Genomic DNA, 23,064 nt, shown 5'->3' with positions numbered 1-23,064 from the left:
AAATGCGCGCCCGGCTTGACGCGAGGGAAATCCTGCGGCTATTTTCCGCAGCGTTTTCCTCCCCGTCAGGGTTTCCGTTTCGGCCCCTTTTTATTAAAAATACAGCCCAGAAGAGGTATTTCAACCTGGCGGATTAAACTGCGATGGGACACTTTTTATCGCTCCATGCAAATGGGGTTAGCGCCACCCCCTGGGGGGTGGGGACCTCGACGACCGCGTTTCTGGATTTTTCGAAATTTTTACCTTTTCCAGGGACATTAACGTCATCCCGAAATCCGGGAGGAGTTCCCTTGGAACTGCCTCTTTTAATGAGAGCAATTGCTGTGGTCCACAGGGGTGGATTTAGCCTATGGGGGAGGTTTCTCGTCGCACCCCCTGGTCACGTGGGTGGTTTACTTTCATTTTGAACCCGCAGATATAACTCCTACATAGGGAAATACTGGCTCGTAAGAGTGTAGGGGGTATATTCGCTCGTGGCACGGGGGGTGGCGAAAAGGAGGGTGTTTTAGGGGGGTGGCTCCGGGTAGCATATGTCGTGTACGACGCCATGCTTCTCGTACATCAACAACGTGATTCCCATGCATACTGCCGGTATTTTCATGCACGAACGTCTCTCCCCATGTGTGCGACCCACCCCTGTTATGGGGATGCACGCACCCAGACGACACACGCACACCTCGACCCACCCTTGCAAGAGTCATGTACAACTCCACCGTCTACCTTTATTCTACACGTCTGGTGTAGGAAGACGTTAACGGTCCAAAGAGCCCGAAAAAGCACCCCCTTTATCAAGGGTTGCTACTTAATCGCGCGGAAAAAAGCCACCCCTAGGTTTCTCTACGGTGGAACCTCCCCTGGTGAAGTAATATCTGCGAACGGCGTGTCTAATTTTAATAAAAAGAAAATTCCACGGGGATAGAGTTCCTCCCCTTTACGGGATAAATCATCCCCCGGGAAATGACAATTTTTCCGACAAAGGGGGTGTTATACGCGCCTTTATTCCCGTAATGCGGCTCTGGCGTTATTCCGCATTCCTTATTTGCCTATTGTACATGCGAGGGTATGTATGCACGTGTGTGAGTATATATGACTCCTTGGGGGTGCAGATCGCGCAGACCCTCGCGGGGTGGCGAAAAGGAGAATAAACGGGATCGGGAGTAAAACGCGGACCGGCACGTACACCCCGTGAAGACTGATGCGTGCAAGATGCGGAAAAGTTGGCCGCATAAACTTGAAATTGGTTGTTGGCTGCGGAGCGCCGAAGGGTGCACGCGTGCCACCCGGGTTAGGGGAGTTCAGATACATTCCGCTGGCAGAAAACTTGCGGAATCGGGGGTGGTCTCATAGACTCGGGTGCAGATGTCAGTATGTACCCCGTGGGAGGCATCTGAACTTGAAAAACACCATAGGAGTCGTTTCCGCGAGTCTCTTTGAGTACTTCTTCAGGGTCCGGATGGAAACGGAAGTCGGAGGTCCGGAATAAAAGCGGAAAATAAAAATGCAAAATAAATACGCCGAATAAAAATGCAGAATAAAAACGCCGAATAAAATCTCGATACAGCTGAGGTTTTATCGACGGTCATGGGGGTGGTACAACCCCTGCTGCAAGCGGGGGTGGGGGGTAGCTGAGCAATCGTCTCTTTACAGCTTCCTGCACCATTAACAGGGGTGCAAAAGTCCAACCCCCTCGTTGGTCCACGAAGGCGGCGATTTACGTAACGTTATAAAATCCCGCTGCGAAGTGCCCGTAACTCGGGGGGCTTTTTACCCCCCCGCGAGGGGAAGTCCACCCCGATCGGGGAGCCCTCAACTCTGGGACTTCTTAATTATTTTTAAATGCCTCGGATCCTTTTCCAAAGGGAAGTAAACTTCGCTTTTTCGCTGGGGGGATGATGTCGGCCGACTTTAAAAATGTTCTCCCGTAAACGGGATCACCGGTGGGGCCCTTCCCCCCGTGGGGCAACCTCCCTCTCTGGTCTCCGATATTTTTACCTCGCCTCCCCCTACCTTCCCTGGTCTTCTGTGTCATTCTATTAGATTTTACGAGCTTATCGATCAGACCGAGCCGTTTACCGGGGATATATCGAGCTTCCAAAATATTCTTTTGCCGGGAGATCCATTCCACCCCGTAAGCTCCGCCCGGGCGGGAGTTCTTTCAATTTCATCGGCTCCCAAGGATACACCGATGCTCCTTTCAGGACGAAGATGGATGTTCCAACCGGCAGTTAAAACGCCGGAGGAATAACGTGATCTGAAAAGGGCGAGGCAGGTTGATGAATAGGAGTGTAAGAAAAATTAGAAACGTTCCCATCCTCGACCTTCCAATAGAAATGTGGATTTACCGAGAATTATATACTGCCTACCGCTATCGAAAGGACATTAAATCGCACAATATGCACCGAGGAATTATCCCCTAGATTTCTTCTTTCAGGAACGAGCTATCGTATAAAGACGATTTTTTGGAATTTCTAAAAATCTATACATCGCACCCCGTAGTCAGACATCGATTTCTCAAAGGGGTGGGGAAAAGGACGACTGGGATGTCCAACAGGGGTAGTTCCCGACCCGCAAGTCCGTTTAAAGCCCTCGCCTCGAATTTCGCGAGCACCGGAAGAGATTCTCGCTAATCTGGTAGCAATCTCTCCCGGAAGGGAGTCCATCGGGCCCCAGGGGTAGTCGGCACCCCTAAGTGGTGCTTTTTATTTAAAGGGAGAAAGAACGTCCGACATCCTCCGCCCCGTTTCCTTTCTCGTTTCGCCGCTAACTGATTCCCCGGGTCGCTTCTTCGCCCCCTCACCGATCGGCCTCGTCCACCCCTTCTCTCTTTCCACCCTCACTCCCGAAGCCACGGAAACGAAAGAAATACTTTGGTCCGCGGCGCGCCACCTCGAAGGCACCGCATTATCGGAATTCTCGAGCTTTCCACTCGAGCTTTCGCGGTGCGCTTACGGGGGAAGAGGGGGAGGCGGAAGGGGGTGACTTCGCGGGGGAGCTCTACCCCTTTATACCTCCGATGAACTCGACGTTCACCGAGCTTTTCCTCGCTGTTCGCCGAGTCGTTTGTGAAAAGAACGGAACAAACAACGGAATCGCAAATAAACCCCCCTCCCCTGTTCTCCCACCCACCCCCGCCCGAAGTACCGACACATTTCACCGCGAATTCCGAGAGATAATGGACAATTTTATCAGCTATCCGTTTGCGGTTGAAAAACTGTCGTCGGGGTGTTTTAAATATATTATTAATTAGGTTTAATTGATGAATTAAAAGTTTATCGCAATTTCGCGGAACGTACGAATTTTCTTCCGGTTCCCTTCGGCCTTAATTTCGAATTTTTTCCCCCGGATATTAGAGCGAGGGGGTGGAAGGTAAAAAGAAAAACTGTTTAATCGGCGGCGCGCCACCTTGGGGGGAACCGCGTTATCGAAATTCCGGAGCTTTCCACCCTGTGCTTTTGGAGCCGGCTTACGGGGGTAGGGGGTAAGGGGTGAGGCCGGGGTTTTGCGGGAGAGCTTTACCCCTTTATGTCCCCGGTGAACTTACTCGACATTTCCCCGCTATTCGCGGGGTCATCGGGGGGGTCGCACGGGGTAGAGGGTGGAGTAAGGGGAGGGAGAGAAAAAAAGAAGAATCAACAACGGGAGATCGCAAATAAACCCCTCTGTTTCGCCGCCGCGAAATCGAGGGCGAGCCTTTATTTTGGCTCGGGCGTTTTTTTCCCTGGACGGCGCGGCGGGCAAAAAGGGGAAGAAAAATGTTGAAAAACGAAATACTGCCGGAAGGAGGTGGGGGTTGCGCACCCTGCCGGCTGTTCTACGGTAACACAATAGCAGATAGTTAACAGGTACATCTGACAGGGCCGTTCCTGCAGGACAGAGGCCACGTCGACCTTCATTTGGGTGCAAATGGGCCACCCCTTTTATTCGATTTTTCGCACCCCCCCGCTCGCGGGAACTTCCCCGCCGGCCATTGTTTGCCCCACCGGACGGGATCCGAGGATTCGTCCGAAAGCTTTGATTAACCGACCCTCGACGGAAGACGAAATTAAGGCCGACGTTCTGGCTCGCTCTTCGCCTCCACCCTGTTTTCAACCCCCTCGAACGCGAGCTCGAATCCGATAAACGCCGTTAATTTATCTCAACATCGAGCCGTAAATTCAACAAGGGGCTCAACGAGAAACAGATTTATTTGACGGGGAATATGGCCCCCGGGGATGCCGGCCACGTTGACTTTCATTCGCCCGAAAATGGGTTTTCTCTTTTGATTCCCACCGGCTTTTTTTCTCCGACCCACCCCTTTTGCCCCTCTTTCGCCAACTTCCGGCCGCCATTGTTCGCCGAGGTGAAAAGGGGCTCGGGAATTTCGCGAGAGCTTTGATTAACCGGCCTTTCGGGCCGCGATATCGAGGTCGAAATTCCCTTTGCCACCCCTCTTCCTCTTTTCGACAGCTCGACTACTCTTCAACCTCTGCTTCGAGCTCTCTTTTTGAGACCCCGATGAGCCTCTCGCTGATCTTCTCTCCGTGAATCCCTTGCTCGATAGCGGCTGCCGCGGTCTTTCGCCGTCCGTGGTCGCGGATTTTTACCCCCTTTGTTTCCCCCGAAAGTCCGCCTTCTAGAGCTTTTAGCAAATTGTCTTCCTATGGACCGATCGCTGCTTGGATGCATCTAGTGATTAGTGAAATCCGCCGAAACACCCCGAAGAGGATATCTCGAAGAAGATTCCGAAGAGCACCCTTATCACTTGGACATTTCCAAATTTCTCGACGCGACACAATGGGGGGAAGAGGCCGCCATTTTTTGCCCCCCCCTATCGACGACTTTTATTTCATCCCCCGACGTGGCTCTGTAAATCACCGCAGGCGCTTTCCTTTTTCCCCAGAAGTGCCCGACAATGGCACGCGGCCCTAAATCCTTTACGATCCGACAGGACAATGGACACTCCGGGGTGTGCATATAGGCCATGCCTAATTGCGAAACCGACGTCCCCTCCCTCATCCCTCGGGAAAATGATTACCCCGGTACCTCCACTTTTATCCCCCGACCTGGATGTACACGATTCCGGGATTCTTACTGCCCATCCTGACGCCCGTTAGGGAAATTTACTGCGAGTCGTTGGTCCGGTCCAAAAGGACGTGTCGCCCCATCAAGCTCGGGACATTGCGCCGACCAAATGGTCCGTTCGAGCTGAAATTCCCATTCCCATGCGTGGACACAAAGTCGGACCATTCGCTGCCTTCCTGGCCGAAACGGATAATCCACTTCTTTTCTGCTCCGCGTTTAATCCAGCACCCTTTGCGATTTCGCGATGCTACCCCATCGCCATTGCGAACCCGAAGAGGACCGCGGAGATGCGACGCGTCTCCAAACGTCCAATCCGGACTGGCCGTTTGATTCGGTATGAATATTGCCCAGGTCGGGGCTTTGATTAGGCTTCCAGGGATTAGCCAGACCATCGCTTTGAATTTTCGATCGCGTCAGCCATCTCGGGGATGAAATGTGCGCGGAGGGCCGCTAAAGTGGGTGCACCCGAGGATTTTGATGAAGATGCACCTGGCCATTTCATGATCGCATTCATTTCCGCATACTTTCTGGATTTTTTACCCGAGGTATGTTGTGCCGAGAGGAATAAATAATGAAGGTGAAAAATAAAGTGAAATTCCGATGAGTCGGGAAAATGATACGAGGAATGGCAATGTTATTGGTTTTGGGGTGCACGGCCGGTTTCTGGTACCGCGGGGGTGTTTCGCCCTGGTTTTGGGTGCTCTTAGCCCTTTCGCTGGTGCGCGTGAAAATTCAACCCTCCTCCATCCCTTGGACAAACAGTAGATCGGTTTGCGAGTCTGCGGCCAGGGTATCCGTGCGGGGATTCGATGCCGTGGTAAATGGCGTGTATTTGTTTAAGCCACCGCGGCCGGGAGATATATCTCCCCCTGGCCGACATCCACGGGGGTTGATCGAACTCGATTACTGGTCAGCTCAGATATCCCGGGGTGGCAGAGGCCCGCAGCGGATATTCGAACTTACCCCGCCATGGGCGGAAATTAGTTTGACCCCCGCGAAGGAGTGGCTGCGGTGGGTGGAACTGACCTAGGCACTCTTTTTCCGCACACAACGGTGGCCGGACGTCTTCCCAACCCCCGGGTCTCGGGCGCCCCTATCTAATCAAGCCTTTTTCCCCAAGGAGCTGAAAAATCATCCCCTGGGAGCCCGGTAGGTCGCAATTCCCCGCGGAATAATTCCCGCGATATTTCCACTTCAAAGGGGCGGCCGATTTTTTCCCGCAAGGAAAACTCCCCTCGAGGGGATTTTCTTCTCGGTGGAGTCCCTCGTTTCCGGAGTTCCTGGGCTCCCGAGGGAACGGATCGATCCCGTGGGATCTCCCTGGAAGGGGTGCACGGTCACCTGGGATCGAAAGTGCTCATTGGGGTTTATGGGGTGGTTTTGAGGTCTTTTTCAAGGCGAGGTCCGGCAATCATTTTTGGCACCTCTTGCTTGCAGTTTCTTTTGTCCGACTTCCTGACCATTTTTTTATGAATCGTTTTATTTCTTTTCTTGTATTAGTTCCTTGCAACTTTTTCTTTCCCCTCGCTCTTCGCGGAGCTTTCCTGCATCCTTTTCCTGTTTTTCCTCGCTGTATCCCAACCTCTCTGGCTCCATAAAGACCCCTTTTGACAAAATCTCTTTACAGTCCCATCCGGCTTCCGGACCCCGGAAACCGCGGACGCGGAATCGCTCTATTTGTTTAACCGGCCCGGAATTAGGCTGCTTTCGAGGAGCCATTGTTTACAGTGCGAGCTCGGGGTTGCGGGGGATCGAAAAGGGAGCCTCGGGAAACGCTCGAGTTATTTTCCGGCTCTTTTCCGGGAGGAAATTAGCCGGGTCGGGCTCTCTGCATTTCCGGTCGGCTCGACCGGAATCACGAGGCCGCGCAAATCGCGCGGCATGTAAAAACTCGCATTTAGGGGACTAATTCACCCGAGATTTGAATTTCTCCTGGAAGCTATTACACCGTAAAACATAAAAAGTGCATCGCTCTTCTTATCGATTTTTGGGGCACGCCGAGGCGTTAGGCTAATTTTTCTGCGCCCATCTCACAGCCGATAATTCACGGGTTTCCTCGTTTTCTGGTGTTCCAGTGCCCAAGGTGGAGATCGTCGATGAGCATGGGGCCACTGCAGGGGAGAAGTTCTATAAAGCGGGCAGCACGATAGAGCTGAAGTGCGTGGTCAGCAAAGTGCCGCACCCCACAGGCTATGTGACATGGCGACACGGACTTCGCACCCTCAACTACGACACCACTCGGGGAGGAATCAGGTAAATGGAAATCCTTCATCTCTTAAGGGTGGGTCAAAAGGGTAGAAAGGTGGGAATTTCACCTCTCTAATTAATTTACAATTTTTCCTGATTCTTTTTCGAGTCCGTTTACACCTGGACCGATTTTACTTTTCCCTGTACATCCCCTCTTTCGGGTTTTATTAAAGGTCCATTCGAGCCCTTATTAGGCGATGTGAAAATTGACGGAGGCGAGAAGGGTAACTTCGGGTCTCTTTCTCAATTTTTCGATTTTCCCTGCCTCGAAGGGGTGGCTCCCCTGAATACTCTTAGAGAGTGAGAGAGAAGTGACGGGAAACGAGAGGGGCCGAATAAAAGCCCCCGGAAAGGAATTAACTCCGGCCCATTAAGGCGCTCTCTTTGAATTCCGATAATCTTGGGACGTCCCGTGATGGGAATTTCATCGGCGATAATTATTATAATTTTTCCTCTAATTAAATTGCGCTCCCCCGGGACTCCCCCCGCGCCAGGGCCGCGGCAATTCTAATTGCCTTGATAAAGAATGGAGCATCCGCTGAATTTTGAGGGGCTTTCATTAAAGTTCCCGAAGCGGGCTGCGAGCCGTGTGTGACCTAATTGGTTATACGGCGGAATTCATGAATTTCAAGTGAGGGCCGACGCTCGGATTCTCCTGGAGCGGCGGCCTGGACCAATGGCGGCGCGCCGACGCGACTCCACCGGAAAGGCGCTAGCCCCGCGGAATTCAATGCGTTTACTTCTCCCTTTTATTTTTTTTCCCTCCCGTCCCTCTCGATCGGGACTTTTCATACTTGACGTCGCGATGCTTCCGATAGATATCTACCTACGGGAGAAAAATCAAAACAAGCGGGGGTCCCTAATTAAAAATAATAAAAATAGCATATCTTGGACATCGGATATTAAGTAGTTCGGAAGAAGCCGTCCCGTTTCTGGTCTTCGAGGGATGTAATCGTTTAAGACAACCGATCACTGGGAATTAAATGTCATTGAACCAGTGCAGGTTGAACGTGGGAAATAATCGCGCGAGATATTTCCCATTTCCGTTTTCTGGAATAATTTACCCTCCGATTATTTTTTAATCGAAGGGTCGGTTTCCCCTCTTCTCTCCGCACCTAGTTCGTTGTCATCGTCCGGTTTAACGATTTATTTACGCCGTTGTCGGATCGAGCCGCCAGTCGATATTCGATATCGGTCCTCGTTTATTTACAGGTTCATTAGCGCGGATCCATCTGCACGCGGCGAAAGTCGCCCGCGGGTTCAATATTATATTCGAATCCATTCCACCTCCGACTTTCTCTATTTTCCGTGATATTTTTCCCCCTCGCCCCTCCCGGCGTAACGAGAAGTCCCGATTGTTAAACAGTACGCCCGTTTGTACGAGTCTGCGCCGAAATGCATCGCAATGTCCTCGCAACCTCCCCTTGCGTTATCGTCGTTAAAACAATGTAACTTTGTCCGATGGGGGATCGATACCTCTCCCCGATTTTATTTGTCAACGTGAAATGCACAGTTCAAGTGCAGATTCCGTGAAAAGTCGCTCCCCTTCGATCTTTCGCGGCGGAAAATCGAAAATCCGGAGAAATTTCCTGCACGTATTTCCCCGGGTACCTACGGATAATTTTACGGATATCTACGGATGATTTCGATGAAACGATCGATATTTCGACAGGTTCGATAGGCACAAAAGGCTCGATAGGCGATCGTTACACGCGGCCCTGCCGATATTAATTGAGGCTTTTCGACCTCTCGCGTTAACGCCATTAATAATTCCGCGTTGCGCTCCCCGTCAGGGTGGCGCCTCGAATTTTCACGCCGACGGGAAAATTCTCGGCTCGCAATTAGCCGCGGGAAAAGTCGATCTGTATTATGAGCGATGGCGAGATCCGCGGGATAAAGTGTCTCGTTTTACGGGAATTCGCGCCACTCGGTTAATCGCGGCGGGATCGAACGATATGCACGGCCCGACCTACATTTTTCCCGGGATTAATATTTGCACGCGGGATACACGCGGAAACGGCCGCTAATCAAGGAATTAAATTCCAATGTAAATTCGGTTTTCGATTTCGCCATAATCGAGGTGCTTTTTTTTTTTGGCCAAAAAGTGCGTGGATTGTATAACTCGATCCGTGAGCGTTTTAAATTGCGAATTTGCATTCGATTAAGGAGATTAAGAGTCGGGGCGGTTTTCCAGGATTTTATCAGAAACCAATGGGAGAAATTTCGATAATGATTTTTAATGCAGCTCCATAATCGGCCCCCAGCTTTTTTCATTTAGTAACCTCCACCCTCGGGGAGATGTTGCTTATGCGCCGAAGAACCGTCGTTGCGAGAAGTGGGCCTGCAAGTTGCACCGAAACTTTGATATTTTCGTTAAGCCCGAGGAAATCCGTTCCACCTTGGCCGCGTCTTAACACGGCTGTTGAATAACTTTTTCGTTTAACGGCGGGGGAGAATATTAAAAAAGTGGAGAGGAGCAAACTTTGGCCGCAGGTGCCGAGAGGGACCGTCCTTCCGCGTCCCATCAGTGCCCGACTCCGATCACTTGCAGGTACCGTTTATTTATTTAATTTTTTTCAGACGCTTGCATTGGTTATCTACTCAGATACCATGTGCATATTAACGCGATCGGGTCTATTTAATGACAGTCGAGAATAAACTGGATATCTAATACCACGGAAATATTAATATAAAATATGGAAAATCCAGATCAGTGGAGGCTTTAGGCGGTGGAAATTAATCTGGACATTTAGTATTCGTAGATATTAATAAAAAGCGATCTGGATATTTAATATACGGCCACTCGGATTATCGGGACTTTTATCAGCTGTATTTAAATTTATTTATACATTTCATACATGGAATGTTAATACATGGCGTGTAATATCCAGATTACCGTACAGGTATTGCTACCAATTGGACCCGTGTCCTGGTGCCAGAGATGCATTCGATTGATCGCCCATTCCGGTGGCTTGCAGGATTATTTCGGCATGTAGTTGCACCGGGAGTGCCTACCTCTGCAGCTGCAGCTGCAGCGGGTCCGGGCACGCGCCTCGCGAGTTATCCCCTAACCCGGGACAGAGGCGGCTCCCCTGGGAGCCGCGGGACCTTGTCCCCGATGATCCCCAAATCGTCGCGATTTGGTCCCCACGAGTTTCCCCGAGTTTCGGGAGAATGTCGCTGATTTGCGAATCGATGTCCAGGAAAATCGCTCCCGGACTAGTTCGGACGACATCTCGCCGCGGTCCAGATCGGAGGCTGCGACATACGTATGCCTGTGTATGGTCTTCGCGGGGACCGAATTAGTTAGCGGTATAATGTTATTAGAGACTTTGAGTACACGAAATTTCCGCCTCGCTCGGTCGCTCTCCTCTCTATCTCCCTTCCTCTTCTCCGCCTCCGTTTCCGGGTCTTATTGTGCGCCGTACGCCCCCGCCTCCCCCTTTAACTTCTACTCGCAATTCGCTCAAGTTCTGTAGTACACGTCTCGAGTACAGACTGCTCGACTGCACTTGTCAATTTTTCCCTTTGGATAAATGTTGCTCTTCGCGTTTCCGCTTTCCATATTTATTCTAATTCTCGGGTACTTTTCCACGCGTACCGAGGAAACTCATTGAACCTAAGAGACGTACCCTTGAATACTACCTGAGAAATGTTTTGTTAATTCATAATTACTTCACTTAAATAATCATTGATAAATGTTGCCCATTTAATTTTAACCTTTCTTAGTCGCGCTAATCTAGGGTGGATTTTTAACCATAACTTAATTAATTAAATCGGGGGGACGTTTCCGATGAGTTTCCTCATTTTATCGGTCTCCAAAGGAAAGACACACAGGGATGATAATTTATCACGCACCTCTCGACAAACTCGCGATAACGGAAGCTGATATGCAAGGGAGGCTTCCCGGTACGTAGAGCTGTTTACCCGCTACTAATATTTGCAATGTTTACACATTTAACAATCCATTTCGCCGAGTGTGGACTTTTCGGTATCGGTGGATCTGCACCGTGCGGGATTTTCGCGGATTCCGCTTCTGATAACGCGGTCAACCGATCGCTGTTATCTATAATCAGTTTTACGGAACGGTCGGGACTCCTCCAGAATTTTCTAACCCCCATTAAAGACCCACGGAGGTCAGAATGATTAAATCGATTTTTCCTTCCACCCTGTCGAGGGTTTAGAAAATCGCCAAAGTTTATTTCAACAATTTTTTTATTTTCCGCCGAGCCACGCCACTTATTCGCGAGCTCGTCGATCTTCGTCGAGTTCGCGACACCGAAAGGGTTGGCGAATTTGCATAATTAAGGCCGTCTCGAGATTATGGCCGACAGACGTTCCAGCAGAAGTCGAACTCCGTAGGAAAGGCATTATTAAAGGCGCCTTCCGGGCGACATAATGCGTCATATCGCGACGGATCGTCCGCGTGTCTCCGCGCATCAATTTCACTTTGCGGAACTCCCGGAAGTTCCCGCTTGTAGAGAGTAATCACCGAGTTTGCCGGAACCCGAAAGACGAACGACCCAGTTCAATGGAGAGTTTCGGCCGGGTCGGAACTTCCCCCGGGAGGGCCGTTTTTTTATTGTTTTCCGCGTTTAATTTACTGCCCTAAATATGGAATCCCCCTCTCCGTGTTTACAACTTCTATGAATTTGCCCGGAATTAATAAACATTCCTAGGAAACGAAGGGTAAAAAAAAAAATATATATATCGGGATGCTGAGTGCAGTCGAGAGGAAGTTTATGGGCATTTTTCGAGCTCTTCCAGGAGGGATGATATCCACATGATAACCCACATTTAATTTACTACCCTAAATATGGAGGCACCCCTCTCTCCATTTTTTGGATTTCTTTCAATTTTTCCCGAAGAAAGAGGGGTTGAGAAATTGGGATTTGAAGTGCAGTCGAAAGGAGGTTTATGGGGGCTCTTGGGGTTCTCCAGGGGGGTGATAACCGCGCGATAACCCCGCAGACTCCAGATTCCCTAGTGATGCAAAACACGGGGGATGGAAGGCTCCCTCGGCGAACGAAACGGCGCTTCCACCTGAACCGGCAATTAATCTGCAGTAATTCGCTAATTAAGTTGCGTATTCCTACGGATGTTAAATGCGCCCCGGTGTTACGATCCCAATTACGGGAGCGTCGGGACGCTCCTCGTCGTGCGCCCCGAAAGATCCCGAGAGGGAAGTTCTCCCGTTCCTAGGGTTTCCTCCCATCTCTCGTCGTTAGCGCGAAAATCTCTGGTCCTGGCGGCGGCCATTTTGGTACCGCTCTTACGACGCCACTTATTAGCGGATCCCGTTCCCATAATTCCCCACCCCGGGAATTACCACTAGCGCCAGCTTGAAAATCGAAATTCCCCCAAGAGGTCGAATTTTCCCGAAGACTCCCGTCACTGGTAATTTTAAACCGGCTTAACCTCCGAAATTGAGGGCAACTCGTTCGCGCGAAGAAGCCACGCGGCGGCGGCCATTTTGGTACCGCTCTTCGGGAGGCACTTATTAAAAAATCCCATTCCCGTAGTTTCTCCCCGTGATAATGAATGAAAATGACAATTACCCCGAAAACGTCGAATATCTTCAGAATCCACGTCGCTGGGAATTTTAAGGCGACTTAACCCAAAACAGGAGCGACTCGTTCGCGGGAGGAAAAAGCACAAAATGGCGGGTCAGAAAAAGAAAACTAGGGGTTGGAGGGTGGGTAAACACGCGTGGCAGCGTGTGTTTGACGGACCGAAAAGCTCTTTCGGGCACGGGGAACGTGCGATTGACGGAAAAGGGGGAAAAAATGAAAGCTCCGGTTCTAACCGTGGCTTGCATGCTCGAATTACCAATCCGTGCGGTCCGTTAAGTCCGACTATCGAAACTTTGAAAAAACCGTCAACCTCTTCCCCCATCCTCCCTCTTTGTCGGTCCCCTTGTTCACTCGGCGTCCCATTTATTCGAGCAAACGAACTGCGTGGAGATAAAGACGGGTCTTCGAGTTCGCGGGGGGTCCCGATCGATCGAGCGGCGCGGCCTTGCGATTTCCGCCGTCGCGTCAGAAAAAACCCTGGATTTTGAGAAATGAAAACACCGACACTTGGAATACGCTCGGGGCGTTTATTTCCACCCCCGGGGCTGTTGCCGCTCCCCCGCGCGCGATTTTTCAGCCGGAGAACTTTCCGCGCGAGTTCGCCTCTATGGCGGAAAAACCGGACGTCGGATCCGTCCGGGAGGAATTGCGCGAAAGTCCTCAGTCGAGATCACGTCAAAAGTGGCGCCAGAGTTGCCGATGATATCCATGCTCCCTTCGTACAAGTACATGCGTACATGGGTACATATATATTTATACAATTGTATATGTCTTTTTAATTTGAAAAAATTCAGGATTTCCCGTGATCGTTCTTACGGAGCGTATTCCCGGCCGGGTATTTTATTTTCCTGGATTTCCGATGGAAATCGCTAGTCTCGGGAGGAGGGGGTGGCGTCGCCGATAAAACGCAGCGCGCGGATCCGCGGATCCGCGGATTCGCGGATAGCCGGGCACCTGAGCGCGCGGGTGATAGGTGGGCTATCCGCAAGGTACTTCCGGCCGTTGAACGAGCCATTTTTGTCCGACCGCACGTAGGCGGATATCCCGACGAATACTGGATATCCATTACCCGGGGCGCGTCCATAAATTTCGGCCGCGCGAGGGTCGCCCGACGCGGCCGGGCCGCGTGTCGAAAACAAACCAATTAATCCGATTCCGCTTTTATCGGCGGCGGGCAACGATCGACTGGGAATACTTCACCGGTCCTTACCCTCGGTGAGGGATTCCAAAGCCCATTTTTCCGCAAAAAAAAACGAGGAAAAAGAGAGGAATGAAAAGTATGAAAATAGGAGGAAATCTGCGCGTTTTCTCCGATTCGGTTTCGATACGATTGGCCAGGTCGTTGAACGATGGAAAGTTCGGAGGGAACTCGGTCGCGGAAAAATCGGAAAGGATAAAGCGATAAGGGAAATAGAAAAATCCAGTTATCTAGATAGGGAGTCATGTAAATATGTAAATGAACGCGAGGACAGCGCTCGATTTAAGGAGCCTGGCTCGAGAAATTGAAAGGATACCGTTTATGACTTGTGTACATTAAAATATACAAATAATCGAGGGAGGATCTCGTCTGATAAGGGAGGGGAACGATTCTCGGGCAGGGTCGCGATACCTCGATTCCTGATATCTGCGCACGGGTAATGGCTCAGGGGGGAGTTGGGGGATTTGGGAACGAGAAAAGATGTCGAGAGCCCCGTTCCCGTTGCGTATCCGGGAGTTGCCGACTTCTGCTCGGGAATGCAAACGAGCCACGGGTCGCACGGCGAAGAATCGACGTCCCCCTTTCGTTCCCCGAGTTCCTCGGAAAGTGGAAAGCCGTCGCTCCCGAGTCCGCCCCGCACTTCCGTCGGGTTCTTATTGAATTTCCTCCGTGCCTTCCCTCGGGATCGGGCGGCCCGCCGCATCGCGCGCATTCCGCGGCCCCGCGAGAGACCGCGAGAGACCGCGAGCTGGGCTGATAAGAGGCCTTCTTCCCCCGATATGCGACTCGATACCCTGAAAACGTATTTAACCCTTCTCTTTCTAATCCTTCATCTCCTGTAATTTACACGTTGACATGGGAAAAGGAAAATGAAACTTGCCGAGAAATTGAAAAAGGACGACTCGTCCTTAACGTCTACCCGCGAATTCCTTGCGTCTCCTGAGTTCGTCCCGCACTTCCGCGGACATTATTGGATTCTTTTTCCTTTTCACGGCCCCCTCTCGCGGAATTGCGGAGCCGCCGAGATGCGCGGCATTGCGGGAATTCCGCGGAGCGGCGGAAATTGCGGTGATATGAAGAAGAAGGGGCGATAAGTACTTAAACGCTCGAGAGATACGAAGTCCGGGAAGAGCATCCGTCTTCGGGGTCTGGGGTGTCTAGTTCTTTTTTTCTGTTTCTAGGGAACTTCAAACGACTCGTTTCGCCGGTCGACCGGGAATCTCGGCGGCTTTTCGATTTTTCCCGGTTTTTACCGATCCCTCTCGCGCGGTGGAAAGTGAAGCCGCGAAAACGCGACCCTGCCAATTTTCCCCGGTGTAAATCGGCCTTCATTCCGATGGGTCGTGGCTTTTCCTCTTTGTCCTCGTTACCGTTTAAACGAACACGCGGTCTGTCGGAAAATGTGGTCAGCCGAATCGATGGCTCGCAGATTATTCGATGGAAACTCGATATCCACGTGCAATCGCCGTTTCGCGCCAGGTGAACTGGCCTTTTAACCTGGATTAAGGGATGCCGCGAGGAGATGGGATTTTCTCCGTTTTCCTTTTTACCTCGAGTCCCCCCGTCCAAGGGGAAATCTCTCGCAGATATTAGTTATCATTTTTGTTTTCAAACTCTCGCGAGCATCCAAGCCTAGTATCCTAACAAGGAGCACTCGGAAAAATCTCAACGTCAGCAGGAGATACGAGGATGTGGCCGGAAGTCCTCGGATTGCGCCGAGATGTGCGATATTCCCCGACTCGAAAATATTTTCGAAAGAAACTTCCTGGCCGCTCGCCAAACTAATTAGCAGTATTTTCGCGCGAGCGATTCCCCGCTGATTCACGCCTCGAGACGATCGACTTCCATTTTTCTAGGGTGTCCTTCTGTCTTCGGAGTCTTCTTCGGCTTCTTCTCTGGTGGCATTTCCTTCGTTTCTTTCATTTCGAATTTTTTTTTTCTAAATTATTCTCGAGTTAAACATTAGGGCAAAATGGATGTATGTGCATGTAGGTATGTGTTAAACTGCGAACTGGGAGGTTTAAGTGATTTTTCGTAAATTTCGTGGACAGACCCCCCGAAAACGGAATCCTCGGTTTACTTTGCGCCGCATTGTATCCAACCTGCACTCCGGCTCCTAAAGCGAGATTGCTCTCGCGAAAGTGACGCTCGAGAGGAGGGAATTCTTTTTTCTTGTCTCCGTTTCCGGCTCCACCCCGTGTTTCGCGAAGCCGAGGCTTTTCGGTTGTTTTTCGAGGGCCCGCCGAGACGTCGAAGTTACCCCCGCGTAAACGCGCCCTGTAAACAGAGGGGACGCCGCGCCGCCTTGGGGAACTCCACCCTGAAGAAAGTGGGCACAGGCGGAAGGTTTATTAGCTTCCCAGGCGAAAAGTAGCAATAAACGCCCTGCCAAAGTCCATAAATAGGGGAACACCTACGGACAAATCCGCCCCCGGAAGAATTTCCACAATTTTTCGGGGAGAAGCGTTGGCAACAATTTTCTTTATTAACTTTATATAAATATCAGAGGATAAGCAGGAGGATCTTCAGAGGTTTAATGTCTCTTCGGAATTCCTAGCGAAAGGTAGCAATAATGCTGTATCAAAGTTTATAAATATAAATAAATTCCCCCCCCCCCCCCGTTTGAATTTCCGCAATTTCATGGGGAAAATATTTCTACCATTTTTTTGTCGCCATTATGAGTGTTTTTTTATGCATATTACTGGATGAGCGGGGCTTGGGGGAGATGGGGGAGGATCTTCATCAGGGTTTAATCTTTCTTCGGCATTCCTAGTCGCGTGCTCGCGGCTCTTCGAGTTCTCTCGAGTTGGCTGGCCCGCGAATGCTGCCAGGTTGGCAACACTAGGGGGTTCCCCCTTAAAGCTCGCGCAATTTCCGAAGTTTCCCCGTTCCGCGTCTTCTGGGGAGTCTGCTTACCTCGATAAGTGTGTGTACACCTTGAATCAGCGGTATCTTCGGCGCCGAGGGGCACCTTCCTCGGGGTTGTCTCCGCGCTCCGAGATTTCCCACGAACGAGTTCGATCTCGCGAGCGCAGCTGCAGCTGCTTAGCTCCGTTAGTTAGAAAAACTTGGGCAAACGTTGCGAGAAATTCGGGCTCAAAATTCGATTCCGTCTCCCGCTCCATTTGGGATGCTGCACGGAGTCTGACACGAAGACGTTGCTGCTCTTCGGGATCCGTCAGTATTTTCCAACGATCTGCAAATTCAATGTGAACGTATGCAAATTTGCATTTTGTGCATTAAGAAAATTTACATAATTTCTTATTGCCGCTGGAATCTTATTGGGTGCCACCACATGAAACAATGATATGCCGGAAGATTAAATGCGAGAAGAAATACGTAAAAATGTGAAAGAAATGTTTGCTTGCGAATCTGAATCGGATGTCAGCGAATATACAACCGTGGATCGGTACCCATGAAGATGGTCCAACCCCAAGACACCGAAATCTGAATTATTCAGCCTTGTTTCGGTTATCTCCCCCGGATGAGGGATTTTTCCTTGTTTCGTGGTTTCCTCCCCGAGTTGCCGCGGAAGTTCGCGACGTATCGGCGGAAACTCTATGAATTTTCCAGGCTGGTTTCCATATTGGCCAACTGCCACGTGGTAGTTCCTCCAGGTCGGGGAGGCCGAGTTTTCGGGTGCGACAGGACGATAAATATTATTTTATCACTCGAGACATTGCTCTTCCATTTCCGAGCTGCAGTCGATACGAGGTAATGTGAGTCTTCCCACAGGAAATGAATCCGGGTGGTTCCGGTTGTGGGTGCCTTTTCAAGTTCGGGTCGTCATTGAATTATCCGGTCTGCTTTGTGCGATTGAATTATCACGTTTAATTCGGCGTTATCGCTCGGCCGACACCGAGGAAGTTCCCCCGGCACTCTTCGTGTTGATCTTCGGGGTCGCGGAAAATTTCAGATTAATAATTCCAGGACGCATAATTTATCCTCGGCGCCAGTTTTTCCTTTTCTTCGGCTAAGTCAACTTCCCGAGTTAATTTATTGACCGTTACCGGCTCGAGTTCCCGGGTGACTTCATCTCTTCCAGGTCTTCTTCGTCCTATCTTCTTTACCTTTTCACCAGCTCCCGCCTCGTCTGCCTCTACTTGGGCGTACTTTCCGCCTCGTCAAACCGCGTCCACCGGAAGTCGGGTCGCGGAACTTCCGACCTCTCGATAATGGAGCCCGGTAACGACTTTATCGCCCCGCGACGTTTATCTATCGTGTAACAACGTCTCCTGACGTTAACGACCGGGGCCACCCCGAAGGGACGCCAGGCGTCGCGATACGGACACTTCGAGAAATTCTTCGCCGGTATTTCGCGGGAACGAGCATCGAGCTGACCCGAGTCTTCCGTACGCTCGTTAAAAACGAGACCGAAGAAGAAATTGGAGACAGAAATCCTACCTGTCGATGTGTCATCCGTTTATCATCCAATCCCGAAGGTACGATAGACGAACAGACGAAGAAATAGAGAATCAAAAGGTAGCATTGTGGATGAGAAGATAAAAGAAAAAAAATATATATTCAATAAAATCTCCTTTCTGGTTCCATGAAAGGGTCATAATTGAAGCAATATGCAAGGAAAGCAGGTTCGATATCGGGTACCGTCAGCCCCTGAAGAGGACGCCGAGGAGTCCGAAGAAATGAATTCTGGGGAAGCAGCAGCTTTGTGGGTCCGCCAGGAGAAACAAGTAGTCCGCCCCCAGAATGGAGATGTCGGTGGCGGATTTAATTCCATTTTCAATTTGTCTAACCCTCTTAGTCGCGGTTCTTGCCAGGAGCCATCATCGACTTTCCTCCCGGGGGGCGCGACCGGGGGTAGGCAACCCACTTCCGCTTCCGTTTCTTCGTACTCGTCGGACCGTTTCAAGAAGGAGACGCCGAGGGTGCCCCGAAGGAGCCGGGGGTGGTAACCACCCTTTTTACGGGGAGACATTCAGACGCCGAGACATTTTTACGAGGTGGCCCCGCAACGACTGGCCTCTTTCCGGAGGTCTTGTGCTAATTAGTTCGGAAACGCTTTTCAAAGGGGCGACCCACCCCCTCAGACCGCGTAAACGCGCCCGTTCTTTCAGCCCCAGGCAGAGGGTAGAATTTCAGGGGTTGCGATTCCAGGCGAGAGGCCGGAGCTTTTTGGAGTCCCACTCGGGACCCTTGGTTTTAGAGGGTGGCAGTACACTCCCGTCTCGTTATCACAAGGGGGGCTCGTTATCACAAGGGGGGACCTCGTTATCGTGGGGGTGGATCGGGTCAATCTTTTCCCCCACGGTAAACGGGGCGGAAATAAATCCCAAGTCACCGGACGCTTAAAAGCCTCGAGGCGTTCTTCGGCCCTCTGGACTCGCCCCTGATGTTCACCCCCAGACCCCTCCACCGAAAGCAGGGGGTGGTTTCACCAACCCGGCCACTTCCGCGAGCTTTCGCGAGCCCCTCGAGCTTCCGGCCCCCGACTCGCGGTTCATCGCGCGAGAGTGCTCGCGAGTGCTCGCCGGGGGTCGCGGTGGGGCGGGGGCAACCACCCCCACGTGGAACCGCCGATGACACCTCGGGAGTCCGCAAATTATGGCCGCCCTTAATTGCCTCTCCTCGTTCGTTACCGCTCTCGAACAGGTGTTTTCTTTTCCCAGAAGCTTCGGGAGCGATTTCACCCCCGCGAAATTGCGTGGTGCACCCTCTTTTATTTATTACCCCTGGTGGTATAGGTAACGGAGTAACCTAAATGGATCGTCGGACGTTCTAATTTCGGAGTACCAGTCCGATACTTTCGGACTCTAACCCCTTTATGGGGGTTTACATAATTCTGGACGACACCCCCGTATACCGAGGATGTCGGGGATGATTTATGGACCGGCTCGTCAATCCTTAATCATACTTAAGGCCGCGCAATCTGTCGGGGAATCTGGACCTCCGGGGCGCCGGAACTTCGGTCTCGCTTGAAATTTCCTGCATTACCGGCCGGATGAGGGGCTGCTCCGGATACGGAGGGTGGCTGCGCTTTCGCGCTGATAACTACCCCGCGGAATCACCTCGGTGAGGTTCATCTCTTTTTTTCGAATTTTTTTTTTCTTTCTTCCTTCCGGTAAAATTTCTCATTCTCCAAGAGCATCTCCATCGTTTGCTTTCAATGTTATATTTCGTTCTTAATTCCTCTAGTTTTGAAATTAAACATCCTGTTCTCCGTTCTCCATTAATTTTTTTTTTTCATGTAATTTCATATTTATAAAATTATTATGAAATCGTTTCATTTCAAATCTTCGGTCCATCCCCTATCGATGCGGCGTCGAATTTTCGCAGGAAACCGCCGCGAGGCCGGCCAGGGGGTTGAAATCTGCGGAAGCTCCGCAAGCCCCGAAAGCTCCGCGGCCGGGGATGCGATAAATCTCCTCGGTCCACGCGGGAGGACCGCGCAAGCTCTTCCGCAAGCCCATCGTTCGCGGAGCCGCGACATGTGCCGCTTAAATGTGATTAATACCGAATACAAGGGTGCATTATTCCCGGTGCAGTGAGAGGGGGATGCGATGCATCAAAACGACCGTGACATTCGTTGAATTTTAATCCTCAGCCAAAAGCTCAGTTTCTCGCAGGGGGTGAGAAGAAATAAGAGGAAAACGAGACACCCCCGATGGTCTGCTCCGATCTTTAAAGCCTCCCTTAATTATGTGGCTGATAAGTCGATGCGTTGCCGTCCATTATTCCGGCGCAAGCTGCATAAAAGCTCGAGATTAACTGCTCGGATAACGTCGAGGGAGAGAGAGAAGGAGGGTGCATTGTTTACGAACGGTATTAACGTCAGAAACAGCGAACGCTCGGTGAAAACAATTAAGATACAAGTGCGAAGCTCGAGCAGCGATTGCAAGTGCGCCGCAATTCAAAGGGGATGTAAAGCTCCGGCGACTCTTCGACTCGCGATTTCCTCCGATTTGGGGCTCTCCAAGTCCGGGTTCCTCCTCTTCGGTGGTAAATGCTGAGCCTCCCCATTGCAGAATTAAACGGGAGAAATATTCACCTCGAAGGAAAGGGGTAAAAGCTCCAGAGGAGTGGAGGGACGTTCAAAGTGAAATTTAGGAGGAATTAGGAGAATCCAGGAAAAATGTAAAGGGCGCTCCTTAGTGGATATTTATTAAAAGGGCGTCACTAGGGATGAGAAATTTCGAGCTTTTTCCCCGGAATTGCATAAACTCACCCCCGGACTCTAAGGGGAGGTTCTTCCCACCCGGCGCGCTTTATCGCGACAATTTACGGGCGCAATCAGTCTCCAGGGTTGAAATCCGCGGGAGAACAGCTGCAGCTGCATCGGGCCGCTCTTACGGGCGATTTAAAATACAAAGAAGGGTGCTGAAGGGGAGGGAATTATTTTTTCCCAGGCAGGGGCGCTTTTCCGGGGATGGTTCTTCTTCCAAGATGGCGACCGCTCCGAAACGCGAAATATTAATGGCGCGAACCGCGCGTTGACGTCAGCTGCCTCGAGCCTTCTTCCACCCCTTCTTCAGCCCCGGAAAAAGCGACTCGTCCGAGCACTCGGGGATGATCTCCGTTTTAATTGCCGCACTAAAAACGGGCCGGCTTAAGGCGCTCTAAAGTCCAAGTGGACCGACATTCAACCCCCGGGGCCACTTAATGCCGGCCGGCTCGCCGAAGAAGAAGATACCCCTTTTACCCCCCACATATACCCCCTCCCTCCTCACCCTGCATGTTCCCTCGGTTAATCTCCAGGGAACTTTTTACGGGCGATAACTCAAACTCTTTCGCCCATATGGGCTGATAGGGCCGCCGAAATGCCCGAGCTTTCTCTCCTCCACCCCCGTATCAGCCGCCATTTTGCCGCGAGGCTTTATCCCCGAAATGGGGCGATTTTTTTCCACGATTCCCCCGCAACGGTTTTTTTTTCCGTGCTCTAATTCCGGTGCTTCTCGTACCGAAGCTGGCGTTTTCCATGAAACATGCTTTGCCTTGAATGTGCATATCACCCTTATCACAGGGAGATGTCGTACGGGGATGCGTCCATCGGTCGATCCAGCGTTATGGACGTTAAAGCTCGCCAACGGCGAGAAGCGAATCGATTTCTCTTCGAATCGGCCTGTGAAATTTGGACGGCGATCGTAAAGCTCCTCTTCAAGGTCCCCTATTCCGGAGCTTTCAGGTGCGAATAACGAAGCTTTTTCTTTGGAGATCGCCAAGGCCGGTCAGGTAGTCCATCCGCAAGTCCATGCAAGGGACGCCGCAGCTGCACCTCCCTTAATACCAGAAAAAGCTCCGCAAAAATGGGATTCGCCCCCGCAAGCCCGGCTGATTATTGTCCGGCGGGTAATTCGGGAGCGGCCGAGCTTTTTCACCGGGGCGAGCTTTAATATTCATCGCTATAATTCGGAAAACCGACTTAATTACCTCGCCATTTCAATGCAAATCGCCGGGCGGGCGAGCTTGCGAAATAAATGGCCTCTTTATCGGCCATTTATGGGGAAACAAAGGGAGGCTCGTCCGGCGATTCGGCCCGTCAAAATTGACCCCGGGGGCCCGTCGGAATTTCATCCCCCTAATTGAAAAAGAATTATAATTTCGAAAGCACCCGCCCTCTGGAAATGGCGGGAGCTTTCACTCTCTCTCTCTTGCCCCTCCTTCGGAAAAACTGAAAGTAGAGCGCGGCGCCGGTGGAGGCGCGAACTTATCAGCCACCCCCGGACGTCCGGCCCAAGTTTGCATTTTTCAACCCCTCCGAAGTCGGCTTAAATTCCGGAGCTGTCGCGAATTTCCGCCCGTTTTATCGCGAACTAATTACGAGCTCGTTCCGGCTCGTCGTCCAAGCTGTCGTCCGGAATCCCGGACGTCTCTGGCGAGCTTTGCGTCCATGCAAATGCGGCCGGCAAAAAACGGCGCCATGGGGCTGGAGGGGGTGGCTAATTAGTTAGGCGGAAAGTCCGGGTGAAAACTGCGCAGGGCGCTTCGGAAGTGGCCACTGGATTTCGGGGGGTGTCGAGGAGAAAAAAA

The 23,064-nt window shown here is 51.3% G+C and overlaps 1 protein-coding gene across 1 annotated transcript in view; it reads left to right on the top strand.

The window, feature by feature from the left end:
* LOC105700448 (Down syndrome cell adhesion molecule) overlaps positions 1–23,064 on the top strand; it is a 112,895-nt gene that overhangs the window by 67,044 nt on the left and 22,787 nt on the right. The window contains exon 5 of the mRNA XM_012426280.2: positions 7,137–7,314. Coding sequence (XP_012281703.1) covers positions 7,137–7,314 — 178 coding nt within the window. The remainder of the gene's footprint in view (positions 1–7,136; positions 7,315–23,064) is intronic.

The sequence above is a fragment of the Orussus abietinus genome, unplaced genomic scaffold (assembly GCF_000612105.2).
Source record: "Orussus abietinus isolate OABI.00-Male unplaced genomic scaffold, Oabi_2.0 scaffold2, whole genome shotgun sequence".
Taxonomy (NCBI): domain Eukaryota; kingdom Metazoa; phylum Arthropoda; class Insecta; order Hymenoptera; family Orussidae; genus Orussus; species Orussus abietinus.
This window is presented reverse-complemented; position numbering and strand designations above follow the sequence as displayed.